This window comes from Myodes glareolus, chromosome 14 (genome assembly GCF_982192425.1).
Source record: "Myodes glareolus chromosome 14, mMyoGla1.1, whole genome shotgun sequence".
NCBI lineage: Eukaryota > Metazoa > Chordata > Mammalia > Rodentia > Cricetidae > Myodes > Myodes glareolus.
This window is the reverse complement of record NC_142039.1, coordinates 16,026,076-16,043,330: the sequence shown is the minus strand read 5'-3', so window position 1 is coordinate 16,043,330 and position 17,255 is coordinate 16,026,076. Positions and strand designations below refer to the sequence as shown.

Here is a 17,255-nt window from a genome sequence, read left to right as displayed (position 1 = left end):
CATGTTACAAGCTACACTGGGGCTAATGAACGCTGGTGGCTCCCTGCTGCTCTACACAATCACACTCTCACTTAGAGCATTAAGTGGCCGGCTCTCGGTGAACTGTCCCCTCTACTGTTTCATGCCCCTGACAGAGCAGTGAGGAAACAGGTCAACAGGCAGGACGGCTTCCTGTGGGAGGAAGGTGCCGGAGGACACCGTGCAGATGGGGTGCCAAATGGACGCTCTGGAGGTTGAGGGCGTGCTGAGAGGAGGGACAAAGGACCCTGAGCTGAGGAAGAAGCTGGAGAGGTGAGCCGAGGGGCCCTTCTGGGTGACAGTTTCACAGTCGGAATATGGGGTCCTTCTGAGGTTTGTGTTTCTTACTATATTGCAAGGGAGAAGTTAAGGGAGAGAAATTTACTTTGGCTCATGGGTCTGGGAATCCAGTCTTTCACTGTGGGAAAGCAAGATGGCTGGTTCCCCCCCCCCCCCCCAACCCCAGCAGATGTCACTTAGGAAACAGACAGGACAGGAAGTGGGGCCTGGTCATAATCCTCAAGGTCTGCTTCCAGCAAGCCCCTTTCTCCAGCAAGGTCCCACCCCCTTAAAGGTTCAATGCCTCCCAGGACAGCAGCCTGGGGAGCAAGTGTTCTAAAGCATTAGCCTGCAAGGGCCATTTCTCACACAAGCCCTAATGCTGCTTGCTCTTCTACAAAGTGGAAAGATCCTAACCTGAGGGAAGAGGTTCCGACAAAGCTGATAGGAGACCGAGCTGAGAGTAGAGACTTCCATCCTCAGTTGAGGCTATTCCCTGGGACATTTTGTACAATATTAAAAAGAGCGTTTCTCTGTGTTTTGAGCTCTTAGGACAATAGGTAGCCACTATAACCACCTTCTTGTTTATTTCCCTCGAGGGGCTGGCAGGGTTGAAAAGGGATGCTGCAGGAAGAAATGTAGTGGGTTTGGGTGGGGAGATAAATTTTCCTCTTTCCCACTTCCCTTCCCCTTCCCTTCACTCTTCTCTTTCTCCTTCCCCTCCCTGTCTTCCCCTCCCTCTCAACCTCCTGCCTCCTCTTTCAGTTGGCTGAACTGACATTTCATTTAACCCTTTATTGAGACAAAGAAGATAAAGGGTCTGGGGTGGGTCTGCCCAGATTGACTCCTCTGTCACTGCTGGGACAATGTGTGCTGCTCAAGGCTAAGGGTCATCCATCTGAGATGGATCTGTGATCATCTTGCATACCATACCACACTCTCTGACACGGGCCTTGGCCCTGCCCAAAGTGAGCTTATTATTTCCTTTCATTGCCTATATTTCTTCATCCAGTCCTCGGGCACCTTCTGAGTATCTGATGAGATGACACAACCCCCTTAGTGGCACGCTCTCCTGCAGGGACCCCTTTAGATGTTGTTGTACTTGATTACAATGTCTTATCACTGTAGTAGGGGCTCTTCTTTCCCTGCGGGAAGATGGCGCCATGAAGGCACAGAGAAGGGCAGTCCCTTGCCCATGGTCACAGTGTAAATGGTTAACCACCTTACCCCCCGTGTCACTGCATTGTATCACAGCTCCTCACATCTTCCTGGGGCCCCAGGCAACATAATAGCCTTTGCGAGCCTCACTGTCAATCTTTCTGTTTCCCTGTGTGTGGTTGGCTCTAGGTTCATGCTTTATTCCCGGGAGGTCCTCCAAGGCTGCACTACTGAACCACCAGTCTTTTTGGCCTTGAAAACTTGGGGTTTTTAATGGGTCTCAGTTCAGTGATGGGAGAAGAGAACGAGTTCACCCATAACAAGGCCCCGGATCCCTCCAACTCAAGACCTGCCTCCTATCACAGTGGAAACAGACCTCACCTTCTTCCAGACCAGAGGGGAGGATGTGGTCTACGTCATAAAGAGAGACCTCCAGATAATCAGGTGTTCTGGAGTCTCCTGAGAGCTTTGAAGCAATGGTTAAGCTTGTAGGGATTGTGGAAAATCGTAATGCCTGTCATGGGACAGCCACCAATATTCTGTCTGAGTGCCCTGAACACAAAACAAAAGGCTGTTGGTCTGCTGGCAGCATGGTTTAAGTTTTTGCTCAAGGACAAAGAACAAACAGAGGTCTTGCTCACAAGCAGCAAAGTGTGTGCATGTCTCTGTGTGTGTGTGAGTGTACTTGTTTATGTTTATGTCAAGGTATGTGTGTGTTATATAAAAGTGCATGTGTGTGTGTGTGTGTGTCGGCACATGTGTGTGCATGCGTGTAGCCAGAAGACAAGCTCACCTATCATTTCTCAGGTGTCATCCACCTTGGTTTTTTTGTTTATTGTCTCTCATTAACCTGGAAATTGTAACGAGTTAGGCTGGCTGGCAAGCGTGCTCCAGACAATGGCCTGTTTTCACCCTGTACCACCATCCCTAGTGCTTGGATTACAAGTGCACATCACCATGCTTGGCTTTTGTTTACATGGGTTCTCAGGATGGACCTCAGGTCTTCATGCGTGCAAAGCAAACGCTTTATCGACTGAGCTGTGTCTAGCCCAGGTAGGAGGATTTCATTCTTCTGTATGGAAGCTCTTCACACCTTCCCTTGATATGATTGGTCCCCACCAGCACCCTACTTTCCCTTGCCGACTATAGGTCACTCAGAGGCAGCAGCCTGAGCTGATGGCTACTCTCCATGGTTCGGGAATAGCTTATTGCACATGCTGTTAAGAGTGATGTCATGTCCTAGTCCTGGGGAATCGATACTATTGCCAGGATGCCTGTGTGATTAAACAGGTAATAAGCTGACCTGTGGGGCTGGCTCTGCAGATGGGCTTTCCAGTTCACTTTGCAAAGCCCTTCTTCATGTTCTGTCAGCTATGGATGGATTTTGATAACTAGCATTGATCTGCCGTGCTTATGAAGTGCACTTTGCACAGGGTAAACTGTGTAATTACACCTGGAATGGCAAAATAAATAATGCCCTTATCTGTGGTATTGACTTCACAGAATTAGCTGGATATATATGGAGTTCTCCTAAGCTGAGCCGGTACATGTGGAGTTTTGATTTTCAATAGTCTTGACTCCCTCTTGTCAGGCATATGAGACACTTAGCTAAGTGCTGGGTGGCAAATGATCAACTTTTAAACCGGTTTCTGATTTGTATGCTTCCTTTTTCCAGGCAGAGGACTTGAACATGTAATCTTTCTTTTCTTTTTTTTTAAATGATCTATCTATCTATCTATCTATCTATCTATCTATCTATCTATCTATCTATTGTGCATTGGTGTTTTGCCTGCACGTATGTCTGTGTGAGGGTGTCAGATCCCCTTGGAACTGGAATTATAGACAGTTGTGAACTGCCATGTGGGTGCTGGGAATTGAACCTGGGTCTCCTAGGATAGCAGTCCGAACTCTAAACCATTGAGCCATCTCACCAGCCCCCAAAAATGTAATTTTCATCCACAGAATAGATCCCCATAGTTGGAATAATTCTCCCAGGGCTGCAAAGGAGAGTGGGATCTTTTATTGATGGTGTATGATTCCTTTCTCTCCCATGCCCAGGAAATACATTACTGCCAAGGGTGATTATTGCTCACTTCCCTATGAGTCTAAGGGGAGAGAGCAACGTGGACTTCTTAGAAAGTCTGGCATCTCTGAACCTCACGCCGTGGGAATATGGTTTATCTTGAGTGTGCCCCGTACACCCACTAACCCAGATGTCAAAATGTCAAAGGGCTTCTCAGTACAAGTTCGTGGCCAGAATGGGGGAAATACTTTCAATGGAGCAATTCTTAGAGGCAGATGAGGATGAATGGAGGATTCTGTAACTCTTTGGCCTACGCCACTATGTTTGCATTTGAAGTCTCTATAACATAAAGACAAGCTGTGGACACTGCATGAGATACCGAGTCACAAGTGTGAAAACCAGGGTGGTAAACAATGATAGCAAGGGGCTGGACAGATGGTTTAGTGGGAAGAGCACTTGGTGTACAAGTGTGAGGAGCTGAGTTCGAATCTCCAGAACCCATGTAAAGAAGTGGAGACAGGAGAGAATCCCTTGAGGCTCTCTAGACAGATAGCCTGGAACAGACAGTAAAAACCAACAAAGAGACCTGTTTTAAACAATGTGGAAGGCAAGTATCGACACTTAAGGTTGTCAACCTCTGACTTCTATGTATTTTCTAAGGCATGTGTGGTCCTGTATTCACATATATCATGCACGCACACACACACACACACACACACACACGCGCGCGCGCGCGCGCGCGTGCGCGCGCGCACCTCTAAGACCAGATTATCACTTGCATACTATAGAACAGTATATATTGGCCTCCTGTACCATCTAGTTTTATGTCAACTGAGCACAAGTTAGAGTCATTTGGAAAGATGGAACTTCGTCTGAGAAATCGTCTATACCAGACTGGCCTCTGGGCAACCCTGCAGGGTATTTTCTTGATTGATGAATGATATGAGAAGGCCCAGCTCACAGTGGGTGATGCCAGCTCTGAGCAGGTGGTTCTGAGTTGTATAAAAAACCAGTCTGTGCATACCCCAAGGAACAAGTCAGTAAGCAACATTCCTGAATGCCTTCTGCTTCAGTTCCTGCCCTGGAGTTCTTACCCTGGCTTCTCTCAGTGATAGACTTATAAGTTGTTAGGTGAAATGACCTTCTTGTCCCCAGGTTGCTTTTAGTCATGGTGTTTTATCATTACAATAGAAACAGTAATTAAGACATCCTCATTCCAACCCACTTTAAGCAAGGAAGGGATATTAGTTCTGAGGGGCTGAATGGTAGAATGGGGACCAGCCAGATAGTCACAGGGTTATTGCATAGTTCAAATGGGTAAAGGTGAAGTCTAGAATCTAAATATTATTCCTCTATAGTTTCTATCTGAAGAAACCAGGGGAAGAATGGCCCTAACCTTCATGATAGATGCATGGGAGGAAGAGATCTTGAAAGATGCTGAGTGACTCTTGGCAGGCTGAGTTTCTGGTGTCTGAATGTTTTGATATAGAATTTTAGTGAAGAATCAAGCTTGAAAATGTAGCTCTGGTTTTTCACAGCATTCAACCAACCACCAGACAAGTTCTATCATTAGAACCATGGAATGGCCATTTAGTAATGGACAGCTGTACTTCTTGTGAACACCGGAAATGATGCTCTTCAACACGTCCATTAAACACTGAGCCTAGAAAGAGGACAACACAAGTTCCCAGAAAAGGACTGCTCGCAGGAGAGATTATAAAGCGGCTTATAGGATGATGGGCAAGAGAAGCACCAAGAGGAAGCTACGCAGGAGACCAAGAAAGGAGCTCATCTAGCTGGGCGGTGGTGGTGCACGCCTTTAATCCCAGCACTCAGGAGGCAGGGGCAGGAGGATCTCTGTGAGTTGGAGGCCAGCTTGGTCTACAGAAGGAAAGGAGCTCACTTAAGCTCATCTAATTGATGAAGAATGGAGAGTTCAGAAATGACGCATATAACTCTAGCATGAAGATCTGAGAGGAATAGGATATTAAGCAAACATTAGAAAAAAGTAATTATTATCTCCAGGAAAAACAAACTTGAAAAGGTCACCAGGATATGTAACTATAACATACACTGTTTCTCAGGTGGTGGGGGACAATTCTGTATTCTGTCAATTATGTTTTAAATAAATGTTGATTGGTCAGTATCCAGGCAGGAAGTATAGGCGAGACAACCAGACAGGAAGTAGAGGCAGGTCAATGAGAACAGGAGAATTCTGGGAAGAGGGAAGCTCCCTCTGCAGTCCTGTCTAGACCCCAAAGAAGGAAGATGTGACCTGCCCCGCTGAAAAAGGTACCGAGCCATGTGGCTAACATATACTAGAAAAATGTTCTAATGTAAGTTATAAGAGCTAATACGAAACCTGAGCTAATGGGCCAAGCAGTGTTTTAATGAATACAATTTCTGTGTGATTATTTCGGGGCTAAGCTAGCAGGGTGGCCAGGGTGAAAAGCAGGCACTTGTGTTACACTCAGGTATAAACAATATTTTGTTAAAATAATAAAATTAGTTTTTACATTAAACTACAACATCAATATATCAAGAAGACACAGGGGAAGAGAGAAATGTGTGTGTGTGTGTGTGTGTGTGTGTGTGTGTGTGTGTGTGTGTGTGTGTAGGGATATAACAAGAACTAAAGCCCTCAGGTTGTGCTTGCTTCACCAGCACATATATAAAAAATGGAACATTACAGAACACTGACTGTTCTTCCAGAGGTCCTGAGTTCAATTCCCAGCAACCACATGGTGACTTGCAATCATCTATAGTGGAATCTGACGCCCTTTTCTGGCATAAAATCATATATGCAAATAGAGCACTGACATACATAAAATAAATAAATCTTTAAAAAAGAAAACTCAGCTAGAAGAGATGACTCAGTAAATAAAATATTTGTTTATCTTGTCAGCATGAGGATCCGAGTTCAGTCTCAGGAACCAACCCAAATTACATTTTGTTTTTAAAAGATTGGGGATATGGATACAGGTTCAATCTTGGGACTAGGTCAGCCAGCCTAACCTAGTCCATGAGCTCTAAACCAGTGAGAGACTAATACCTATCCTCTAGCCTGTACATTCATATTCTCCTAAGTGTACATTCACACATATGTGTACACCTCCAAACACATGAACACACACATACACAAAGGATTAAATCTTCATGTCTCAGGGTAGCAGCATAAAATCTCAAAATCAAGTATTTAAAAAGTTACTATGTAAATACATATGGTGGGTTGGATAAGTGTGTCCCCCACAGGCTCATATATATTTGAGTGATTACATACTGGGAAGTGGAATTACTTAAAAGGATTAGAAGGATTAAGAGGTGTGGTCTTGATGGAGCAGGTGTGATCTTGTTAGAGGAGTGTCTCACTGGGAGTGGAAGTTGAGGTTTCAAAAGCCCATGCCAGGTCCAAGCTCTCTGTTTGCCTGCCTGCCTGCAGACTGAGATATAAGTACTTCCCCAGCACCATGTGCGCTGCCATGTTTCCTGCCATGATGGTGATGGACTAACCTTTGGAACTGTGGGCAAGCCTTCAGTTAAACGTTTCCTTTGTAAGAGTTGCTTTGGTCATGGTGTCTCTTCACAGAAATAGAACAGGAACTAAGACAACATATTATTCAGGAAACTACAGCTAACTACTAGATTACACACAACATTTAGAAGAACACGGTTTTCCCTTGGGAGAAGGATTCAGAGGTTGGAAGGAAGGGATTGAAACCTGGAGTATTTCTTTATGAGCCTTCTAGTGTTCTTTAATGTTTATGTTCATGAAAATTGCCATGCACATATGTTGATAAAAATCAAAATGAAATTGCAAGCAGAAGGAGCGATGTTACAGGAAGCTCAAGCCAAATAAAGATTCAGCACAACAGGATATTAATCAGAAGGTCCTGGATGGCCATGAGAATGCACACATGAAATGCTGGAGACAGAAGCCAGGCCCAAGAGGGGAGAGCCGGAGGCATCTGTCTGCTTTTGAAAGGATAGAGTCAAGTGTAGATAATCAGGCTACATAATACAACAAAGAATGTTTCAAGACATCTGCTTGGTTTCCGGTTATCCCTTTCTTCAGCTTGTATTGGGTGCCCTTGGCATAAAGGGAGGTCTTGGGATATCTGTGGAAGGCAGAGCCTATATACCTACTAGAGAACTAAGAGATGAGTGATATGACTCTCATTTTCTGAAATAAGAGGTGCAGAGACTGACAGTTGGAAGCAGGACAACACAACAATGCTTTACTATCCATTCTTGTAAATATTGATTTTTAATAAAAAATTACATGTATGCATGTAGTGATATGTGTATGTGAGTGCAGTTAACCGTGGAGGCCAGAGGAGGGCATCAGATCCCATGGAATCTGGATCTATACTGGAAGTATAGGTGTATGTATATTTTATATATTGTAATGTATTTGCATGAGGAAGCTGGTGCATATGCGTGTGAGAGTCATTTTCTCTCAGGAACCCAGTCAGATAGCTGCAGCTAGAGAAGCCCCAAGAGGCGACATGGTATAGTGAAACAAAAGATGTGCCAGGTCCCCTTATCTCATCTTATAGAAACCTTGCATTTCTACAGAGCACACCCACCCCAAATGTCCCTTGGTAATCCTGGACAGCAGCAGTCGACTTGGAAACAGCTGCTCTGGAGGTAGTGGATAACATCCCAGTGAGCATGCTCGAAGCTATACAGGAAAGGCAAGAGTAATGGGGCACTGGTGCAGATACCTGTTCTCAACCATTTGATTCACTTGGGAAAGCCTGCAGTTCCTAGCAAGGCTAGAAGAGAAAATGCCAGCCCACAGATTTCAAGTCACCTCATTATTTATTTAGGATATTAATCTCAATCCCTACGGGTTGTCACACATTCTTCTCTGTTCTTCCTGGGAAATGGATCTGAAAGGATGACCAGGAGCCGGAGCCGCTAAAAACACTTTACTCTTTCAGTGGAACTGGATTCAGTTCCTAGCACCCTCTTGGTAGCTATCAACCATCTATAACTCCAGTTCTAGGGGATCTGATGCCCTCTTCTGGCCTCCTTAGGCAATAGGCACAGGTGTGGTATACAGATATACATGTAGGTGAAAACCCACACACATATAGTGAAATATATCTGTATGATTATTTCTTTTCTTTTTCTTTTTTAAGGCAGCCACAGGTCACCTGGCTCAGAGCACCCTCCCTATAAAGGGGTGGCAGCGGAGTTTCTCTGGGAGTTGAATCAGCAACAGAACTAAGGATAGATTTAGATTTAGCAACAGGTTAACAGGTTCATACAGTGGATGCTGTGTTTGGAAAGCACTCAAATGCCTTGTAATTATAGTGTGTGTGTGTGTGTGTGTGTGTGTGTGTGCGCACGCGCACGTGTTCACTTTAGATGGTAACAACTGGAGAGTTAGGAGTGGAAGGAAGAGATATTATTTTACAGTAAAATCCCTAAAATGGATTTCCATTTTAGGGGTGCAAGCAAGGAAGAAAGAGAGAAAAGAAGAAAATGAGCATGCCCAGTGCCTTCTCTGCACCCCCAACCCTAGCTGCCTCTCTACACCCCGCAGCCCTGGGTTGCATCACCGGCTTTAAATCTTTGCTGTAGTGGTGGGCGCTGGATAGTCCAAGCTGCACGTTTACTGATGAAAACAGAGATTCTCTGAAAGATGAAACATTTGAGACAATGCTTTTACTGCAAGGGTGGGGACTCAGCTGCGTCTGTAGCTTCAAAGTCCACAGCAAATCCTCTCTAGAATTGTTACATGCTGATGGGAAAAGCTATACCAAACATCAAGAAAACATTTATCACCAAAGTTGGGGTCAGGGGGACCTAGTGGGGGAAAGGGAAGAATAATCTGGAAGAAGCACATGGAGCACCTACAGTACCTGTTGCATCCTTTGTCATTCGGGTGCAGGTCACATGGGTAGTCTGCTCTGCAAATAAGTCTTTTTTGACTCCAGGTATGCTTTAGGATATCTTCTGCATTACACACACACACACACACACACACATCACATCACATCACATCACATACCATATATTGTGGTGTGTTTTGTTGCTGTTAGCTTGTTTATGGTATTAGAAATTGAACCCCACTAAGTAAGTGCCCTCCTACTGAGAGTTCATCCTTGATTCTTTTTGTAGTTTTTATTTTGAGACAGGATCTCACTAAGTTGCTTAGGTTTGCCTTTAACTTACTCTAGGCCAGGTTCACCTCGAACTTGCAAACCTCCTACTTCAGCCACCTGAGTAGTTAGGACTATAGGCGACCAGGTGTGACTCGCCTGTCTTATAATAAGAAAGTTAGAGCACAGAGTTCCTACTCCTCACACCCCACCCACCGAATTCTTTAGTTTTTATAACCGCGGTGGCCTCTGTCATGAATGAGTCAAGAAGAGGTTCTATAATTTGGTAAGAAATGCAGAGGACAGGCAAAATGGCTCCGTAGGTATGGGTGCTAGCTGCTAATCCTGAGAGTCTCAGGTTGATAGCTGGAACCCACATGGCAGATGGAGTGAACTGACGCCCACAGGTGGTCCTCAGGCCTCCACACATGTGCTGTGGCATGTGCATGCCCTGATGAATGAACACATTCTAAAATGAAAGTGGAGAAAAGAATAGAGAGCATAGAATTCTCTTTTGCATCTTGATGTTCTCACCCAAATTAATTTGTCAATGAAAATGAATAATATGCATTTAAAAACAAGTAATCAATGTCTATCCAATGTGTCAACACAGCATATTCTATGCTAAGAAGGTTGGACACACCCTTGAAAACATGAGTCTTGATTCCCTGTACCCATGTAAAAAGCCATATTTGGTCACTGCACTCATGCAACCCTGCAGCTGTAGGGGTAGGAAAGAAGGTTGCTCTAATGGGGTCTGCTGACCGGCAGCCTAGCTCCAGGTTCAGTGGGAAACCCTGTGCCAAGGGAAAGAGGCAGAGAGAGCAGGGCATCCATTGTTCTCCTCTGGCCTTCCTGGGAGAATGGGTGAAGAAACCCTCCACCTGGGACCAGGAAAGTAGAATAATTAAGCGAAAAACAGTTATTAAATTAAAATTATTATTATTAAAAACGACAAGACGTATGAGAGTTTTTTCCCTTGAAGAGGAAGAACATTGCCAGGCTTGGAAACAAGACCATAGGAACACAGAGGGAATAGAAATAAAATTGGGGAGTCAAGGTAACAAGGGGGATGCAGCAACGTCCTTGGGGTCCTTAAAGAAAAGCAATTTTCTGAATATTTTTTTTCCCTCTGAGACACCCAAACTCTTACCGATCTTTGGCTATGCCGGAGACCACCCCATACCTCAACTCTGCAGAGAGGGTTGGCCATCAAAGCTAGTTTGCTGTCTGCTCTCTGCTATGCAGCCTATGAACTGATGACCCTGCACTAGACAGACAGGACTCTCTGTCCACTGCCTACCGCATTCATACTCTACCTTCAGGCTTCCTTCCTAGTGCATGACTTTGTTCAGAATGAACTCAAGTCATTCAGCCCCCCACGCCCTCCTAAAAGAGAAAGCCCCTCTGGGAATTCTGCCAACACAAAGTTGCCTCCATCTGAAGATAAATTATAAATTAATAATAAGAAAATGCTCCAGACTCTCCTGCCTGCCAAAATACACCATTCATTGTAAAGTCCGCGAAAGGGCCCTAGTGATGTATAGCCAAAAAGTGCCAACCCTTTCCTCATTCTAAACACAGACTAGTGTGCCCTCACAGCAGGCCCTGCAGCCGCCTTCCCTGGCAGAACAAGTGTTGTTCTTGGAAAGACCACACCACCAACACCTTCCAGCTGCATTGCCACCTGGAAGTCTGCTTCTGCAGTCCCCTACACAGCAGCAGTAACTCAGAGAGCAGCGCAAACCCAAACCAAGTGTAAGGAGCCCCCGTGGTTGGTCTGGGGTGGCAACTCCGTTGACTGAACTTTTCAGAATTGCATTGCTAAAATCATTGCAGAATGGGGAGGGGGTGTCCCTCTCAGCTGCCATTTCCCTTAAAGGAAAAGAAATCAAACCACACCAGCTTCATCTTATCAAATCAATCCTGCAAACAGCCTGTAGACAGTGGGGTCGGTGGCCCTACCCAGCCATCTGCATTTCTCTGCAGGGAATGGGAATGATCAGTATTTTGAACACTATAAATTCCTCAACTCCCCTTCCCCCACCTTCCCCTTTCCCCAACACACATACAGGCCCCTGGAAAGATCTTTTCACAAACAAATCTGGTTCTCCCAGGGAATGCATACCATACCAAAGGGGGTTTGATCTCTCCTGTTTCTTCAGGCCATTCATTCAGACTGCAACTCACTTGATTCAAAATGCCACACCTCTGTCAGTTAATCCATATGGACAGTTCTGTGTCACTGGACACTTAGGAACAATACCCCACCCCCAGCTCTCCCATAGCACATTAGTAAGACATAACAACATTGTGTAGAAATGGGACAATTGCAAGCTAAAAGCTTCAGCTACTATGGGGACATGACTCTTAGGTCATTCAGGATGGCAGGGACAATCTTCGCACATGGGAATGAAAAGCTTTTACTTACAAATACATCCATGAACAGGTGCTCCAGGGTCGTCTCAAAGCCATCCAGTCTGGCAGCTAAAGTCATGGTCAATGTCCCAATTCTCTCTACGTCTCCACAAGCAAGCTGCCAACTCTTCCGCTCACAGCACACCCTTGGTGTCGCAATCGGTTACCAGGCAAAGTTGCCACTAGCGAGAAGTGGAAATTCTTAAAATAAAACAGAGCATTGCAGAACGGGCTGCCCGGGCTCGCTAGAAGAACTCATAGAGGGTTTAAAAAAAAAAAAAACAAAAAAACCCAGACTCTATTAATGATTCTATGCCACCAGACTGGGCACAAAGGTCACCAGGTGAAGAAGGCAGCCTCCTTTGTGGAACCTCACAATGTGGAGTGTCCACCAAACGCAAGGAATCTCAGTGGCAGATGAAGATGAGGGCAGCTAGATGGGAGCAGAAGCGAGACTGGGAAGATGCATGAGCCGTCTGACTCTGATATTTATAGGGCCACATGTTTTTGACTCCAGCCATTTCTCAGTTCATTTCTGACCTTTCATAAATGGCTACACACAGTGGAGTGTATTGTCGAATGGGGGCAGTGGGTCCTGCAGAACTTGGCTGTGACCAATGCCAGGGCAATTCACACAGACACGCCATCAATGGTTCTTTGTGAAGGACGCATCAAACCTTGTTCTGTGCACCACGACAGAGAAACACAGTCTTGAGGAAAACAAGGAAATGAAAGTTGGAGGGTACTAAATTTTTCCCCAGAATATTATTAGATCCCATACGATCGCTCCCCCCTCCTTCCACACCCCCGCCATGCAATGGTAGATAAACATCTCGGAAATAGACTTCATCTCTGTGTCAGCTCCTCCGGCACCTGCCAGGTAGAATATTCATGAAACCTTTGAAATCCTTTTCTGCTTCTACAGTTTGAGTCCTTTCTATTTGTGCAAGCATTTTAAAACATTGCAACAAAATACACATGACACAAAATGTGCTGCTTCAACTTCTTTTTGTAGTGGTGTGTGTGTGTGTGTGTGTGTGTGTGTGTGTGTGTGTGTGCACGTGCGCGCACATGTGTGTGCGCATGCACATGCGTTGGTATGCATGTGTGTGGAGGCCAGAGGGCTATGTTGGGTGTCTTCCTCTATTGTTCATGTCCCATGTTAATCCCTTGAGATAAGACTGAACCTGAAGATTGTTACTTTTTTTTTCTGCTGGATTGGTTATTAGCAAATCCCAGCGATCTTTCCGTCTCTGCCCCCACCCCCACCCACTTGCTGGGGTTATAGCCAAGCATTTCTTTTTCTTTTTCTTTTTTTCCCCCTGAGGTTGCTGGGGAGCTGAATTCAGGTCCTCAAGCTTTCTCAGGAAGCTCTCTTAGTTTCACCTTAGCCACATCAAGTGTGGAATCAGTGATGTTTGATCACGCTGTTCACATCACTGTTCAGTTACGTGTTGTGCAGTTGTGTGTGGAAGTGTTGACTATCATGCAACTCTGGAAACTTGGAATTTGTAAAACTGAACCCCAATACCATGAAAAGCTAACTCTTCATGTCTCTCCATTTCTTTCTCCCCACCTTTCTCATCCACAATCCTACATTATGGATTTTTTGTTTGTTTGTTTTTGTTTTTTGCTTTGCATCTTACTTGTCTAGGGATGCCCTATAAGGGACACACTGTATTTGACTTCTGATGACTGGCTTATTCATTTACCATAACATCCTTAAGCATATGTTAGAATTTTCTTTTCTTTTGCCTATGAATGCATTTGTGGTGTGCACATATGATGTATGTTTGTATGTGTGTGTATAGTTGCACATATATGTGGGAGTCCAATGCTGATGTTGGGTGTTTTTCTTGATTGTTACTCATTTTTTATTGAGGTGGGGCCTTTCATTGTTTGCTGTTCTGGCTAGTCTAACAAGCCAACTTGCCCTGAGAATTCCATGTTTTTGTTTCCTCTGTACCAGGACTGTGGGCAGGCCACACTTTTATGTGACCTTTGGAGACCTGAACTCTGGTTGTCACCCTTGTGGACAGTGCTTTAGCCACTAAGCCATCTCCTCAGCCCAGAATTTCTTTTCTTTTTCAAGGCTGAAATTGTATATCCAAAGAAATAACATCACTTTGGGCAAGTTTTCAGAACTGAGAAAACCTCTAGGAAAACATTTGGTTGTCAAGACCATAGTAGACTTTTGTGCTGTGGCTGTACTAACAAACACAGCCCCAGTGTAGAAAGACCAGGCAGCCTCCTAGCTACCACACTAGTCCTAACTCAAACATCCAATCTCTTGATTCCAAACAGGGGAAGCCATTACTAGTTAATACCCATGTCAGAGAAGGTAACCCATGTGGAGTCGAGGAAGGAACCGAGAGGCTCACATTCTACAATACGAGTACTTTCACGTCTACCCCAGTTCTCTTAAAGGAGAGTAGCAGAAGTTCTCGGTTTAGTTCCCATACAAATGTTCATTTTCTCAAAGATCAAGGGAGACAGATTCAGTATGTGTAATTTAAACAGAGCCACCATGAAATAAAGTCACTCCCCGACTAGAGAGAAAACCTTGATAAAAAGCTTAACATTGTTTTAAAAGCAGTTTGAAGGGCTGTCAAACTTGCTTAGTTTGACAGTCTGTCATCAGTTACACTCAACGGTCTGGCGTGTTACAGTTTGGAATCTGGTTTTGAGCCCCTAGCGGGGGGGGGGGCGGGAGGAGAGCGAGTGCCACAACAGGTGTGTCTTGTTAAGCGGTGGCGTCAGAGGAGGAGTGGGGGCGATGCCGTGATGGACAGCTTCAATAGCTGAGACTGTACAGAAAACAGATTTCCCTGACAGGGGAGCGGCTTCCCAGGCTTTCCTATCGGCTAATGGGCTGGCAGCCTCTGACACTGATTCTGTAACTAGAGCCACATCAGCAACCAAGACTCAATACAGATGACTTTCTGCCACACAGCTGCCATCTTGTGTTTAAACTATAGTCGCAAGCCTTGCGGCCATCTTTTGTTGACTATAGCTCTGCCTCTCCTCATAGAGTTCCCAAGGCTTTTGTTAAAAAGGCTGCCTGGAAGGCACTCAGTAAGTCAGGTGTCTCTCACCAAGCAAGGCAATGATGTGGGCAGCACCGGCCAGGTCATGCCACTAGAAGACTGTTAGAGAAGACAGGCATGTATGCCAATGTGATATCATTCTGGTCTCCCAGAAATCTCAGGGGAGTGTTCAAATCAAGCCTTCATCTGCCCACTCTTCTGTGAATTAAACTGGGAAGTGGTACTCTTTCTTTATTTACCTAGTTTTGTGTGTCCATGTATCCATGACTTGAGGGCTGTGGTGCACATATGTACCCAGATGTGTGTGTAGAAGCCAGAAGCCAATCTTGAAACTCAAGTATTGTTCCTCAGAAGTTGTTCACTGTTCTTGTTGTCTACTTATTTAAGGCAAGGTTTCTCACTGGACTCAAAATCACCAACCAGGCGACCTGGGTGGCTAGCCAGCCACAGGGCTCCCGCCTCTCTTCAGTTCTGTGATTACAAGCGCTTGCCTCCATGCCCAGCACCTTTTTTTTCAAAGTTTATTAAATTATGAAAGTTTCCATTTCCGCCCCTCCTCCCAACACCCTCCCACTCTCCCCCTCCCCCTCCTCTTCCCTCTCCATCCCTAAGAGCAGTCAGGGCTTCCAGCCCTGTGGGAAGTTCAAGTTCCTCCCCCCTCCCTCCAGGTCCAGGAAGGTGAGTATTCAAACAGACTGGATCCCAAAAATCCAGTATATGCAGAGGAAACACATGCCCAGCACTTTTATGTGGGTTCTAGAGACGGAACTCAGGCTCTCATGATTGCACAGCAAACCCTTTGTTAACTGAACCATCCCCCTGCCCTGCCAAAGTATTTTTTATTCACAAAAGACATCCTAGTTTATTTCATCAGCCCTCTTTCTGGGGGTCGAGCAGTGGTTACCTGATGGAGAATGGTTGGTTAAAAGGAACCAGTTATCTTTAATAGTCCTCATTTAAGGAGTCGCCTCCCCGTCTCAGGGATAGCTTTTCATGGCCATTTTCTACAATTATTTGAGCTTGGAAGAAGCAGCAGACATCGGGGGTAAGCAACTCTGTACAGTCTAGGCATGCAAGTGGCAAGTATTCTAGAACAGGACCTAAGGACCATGTCTCAAGGGCATATATGTTATATATGTGAGTGGGTATATCCAGGACATCACACACGGCACACACATGATACATGGCACATGCGTGAAGGTCAGAGGGCAACGTGCCAGACTTGGTTCTCTCCTTCTACCATGTGGATTTCTGGGATTGAATTTAGGTTTTCAGGCTTGGAGGCAGGTGACTTCACCCTCTGAACCATGCCCCCGATTCTAGTGAAGCTGTCTCTGTCTCTAGAAGGGAGAAATTGGTCAGAGGGGAGTTAGCCTGGTGTGCAGATAGGTAGTAGGTACCCGGGGTATAGATATTACTCATGGGAATGCTGTAGACTACAGGCAGTCACTGGATACCAAGGCGGGTGGTAGACCACCCTAGTCAGCTACCTCTGCAGTTCTGGGATCGCAAGCACACACCACCATACCTAACTTCTCAGCAGATGCTGAGGGATGAACAGAGGGCTTCATGTTTCTGTGGTGGCAAAGTATTGATGTGAGAGTCCCCTCTGTGTGCTGTGATTATTATTAATGAATAAAGAAACTGCATTAGCCTGTTGATAGGGCAGAACTTAGGTAGGTGGGGAAGACTGGACTGAATGCTGGGAGAAAGAAGGGCAGAGTCAGAGAGATGCCATGGAGCTGACAGAGATAGACATGCCAAATCTTTGCCGGTAAGCCACTGCCACGTGGTGATATACAGATGAACAGAAATGGGTTAAATTAATATAAGAGTTATCCAATAAGAAGCTAGAGCTAATGGGCCAAGCAGTGATTTAATGATACAGTTTCTGTGTGATTATTTCAGGGCAAAGCTAGCTGGGTGACTGGGAACCAATAAGCACCCTGCTTCCAACGAAGTATATCACTGGATGAGTTATTTCTCTGACCCTGAAAATTTTGATTCTGTTTGACTTTTGAACGCGTAGTTCTGCCTGTATTATGAAACATCTCCCCAAGGCTTACTATTTTGCTGCTTGGACAAACAAAATGTCAATCTTGGGAGGGCAGAATCAGCTACCTTCCCTATTTAGACATAATGCTGGTCTCGGTCCTTCTTCCTAGGACTGAAAGACGATTTCTCTTCTAGAAAACTCTGGTT

At 45.2% G+C, this 17,255-nt stretch overlaps 1 protein-coding gene across 3 annotated transcripts in view; it reads right to left on the bottom strand.

The window, feature by feature from the left end:
* The window catches only part of Frmd4a (FERM domain containing 4A), a 601,861-nt gene that overhangs the window by 319,229 nt on the left and 265,377 nt on the right, over positions 1 to 17,255 (bottom strand). Inside the window, exon 1 of one of the 3 annotated variants that reach the window (XM_087896365.1) lies at positions 12,020 to 12,041. The exons of the other annotated variants lie outside the window; for them this stretch is intronic. Within the exon in view, the coding sequence (XP_087752491.1) occupies positions 12,020 to 12,031 (12 nt within the window). The 5' untranslated portion in view covers positions 12,032 to 12,041. Of the gene's footprint in view, positions 1 to 12,019; positions 12,042 to 17,255 lie in introns of those variants that run through there. 3 annotated transcript variants of the gene reach the window in all.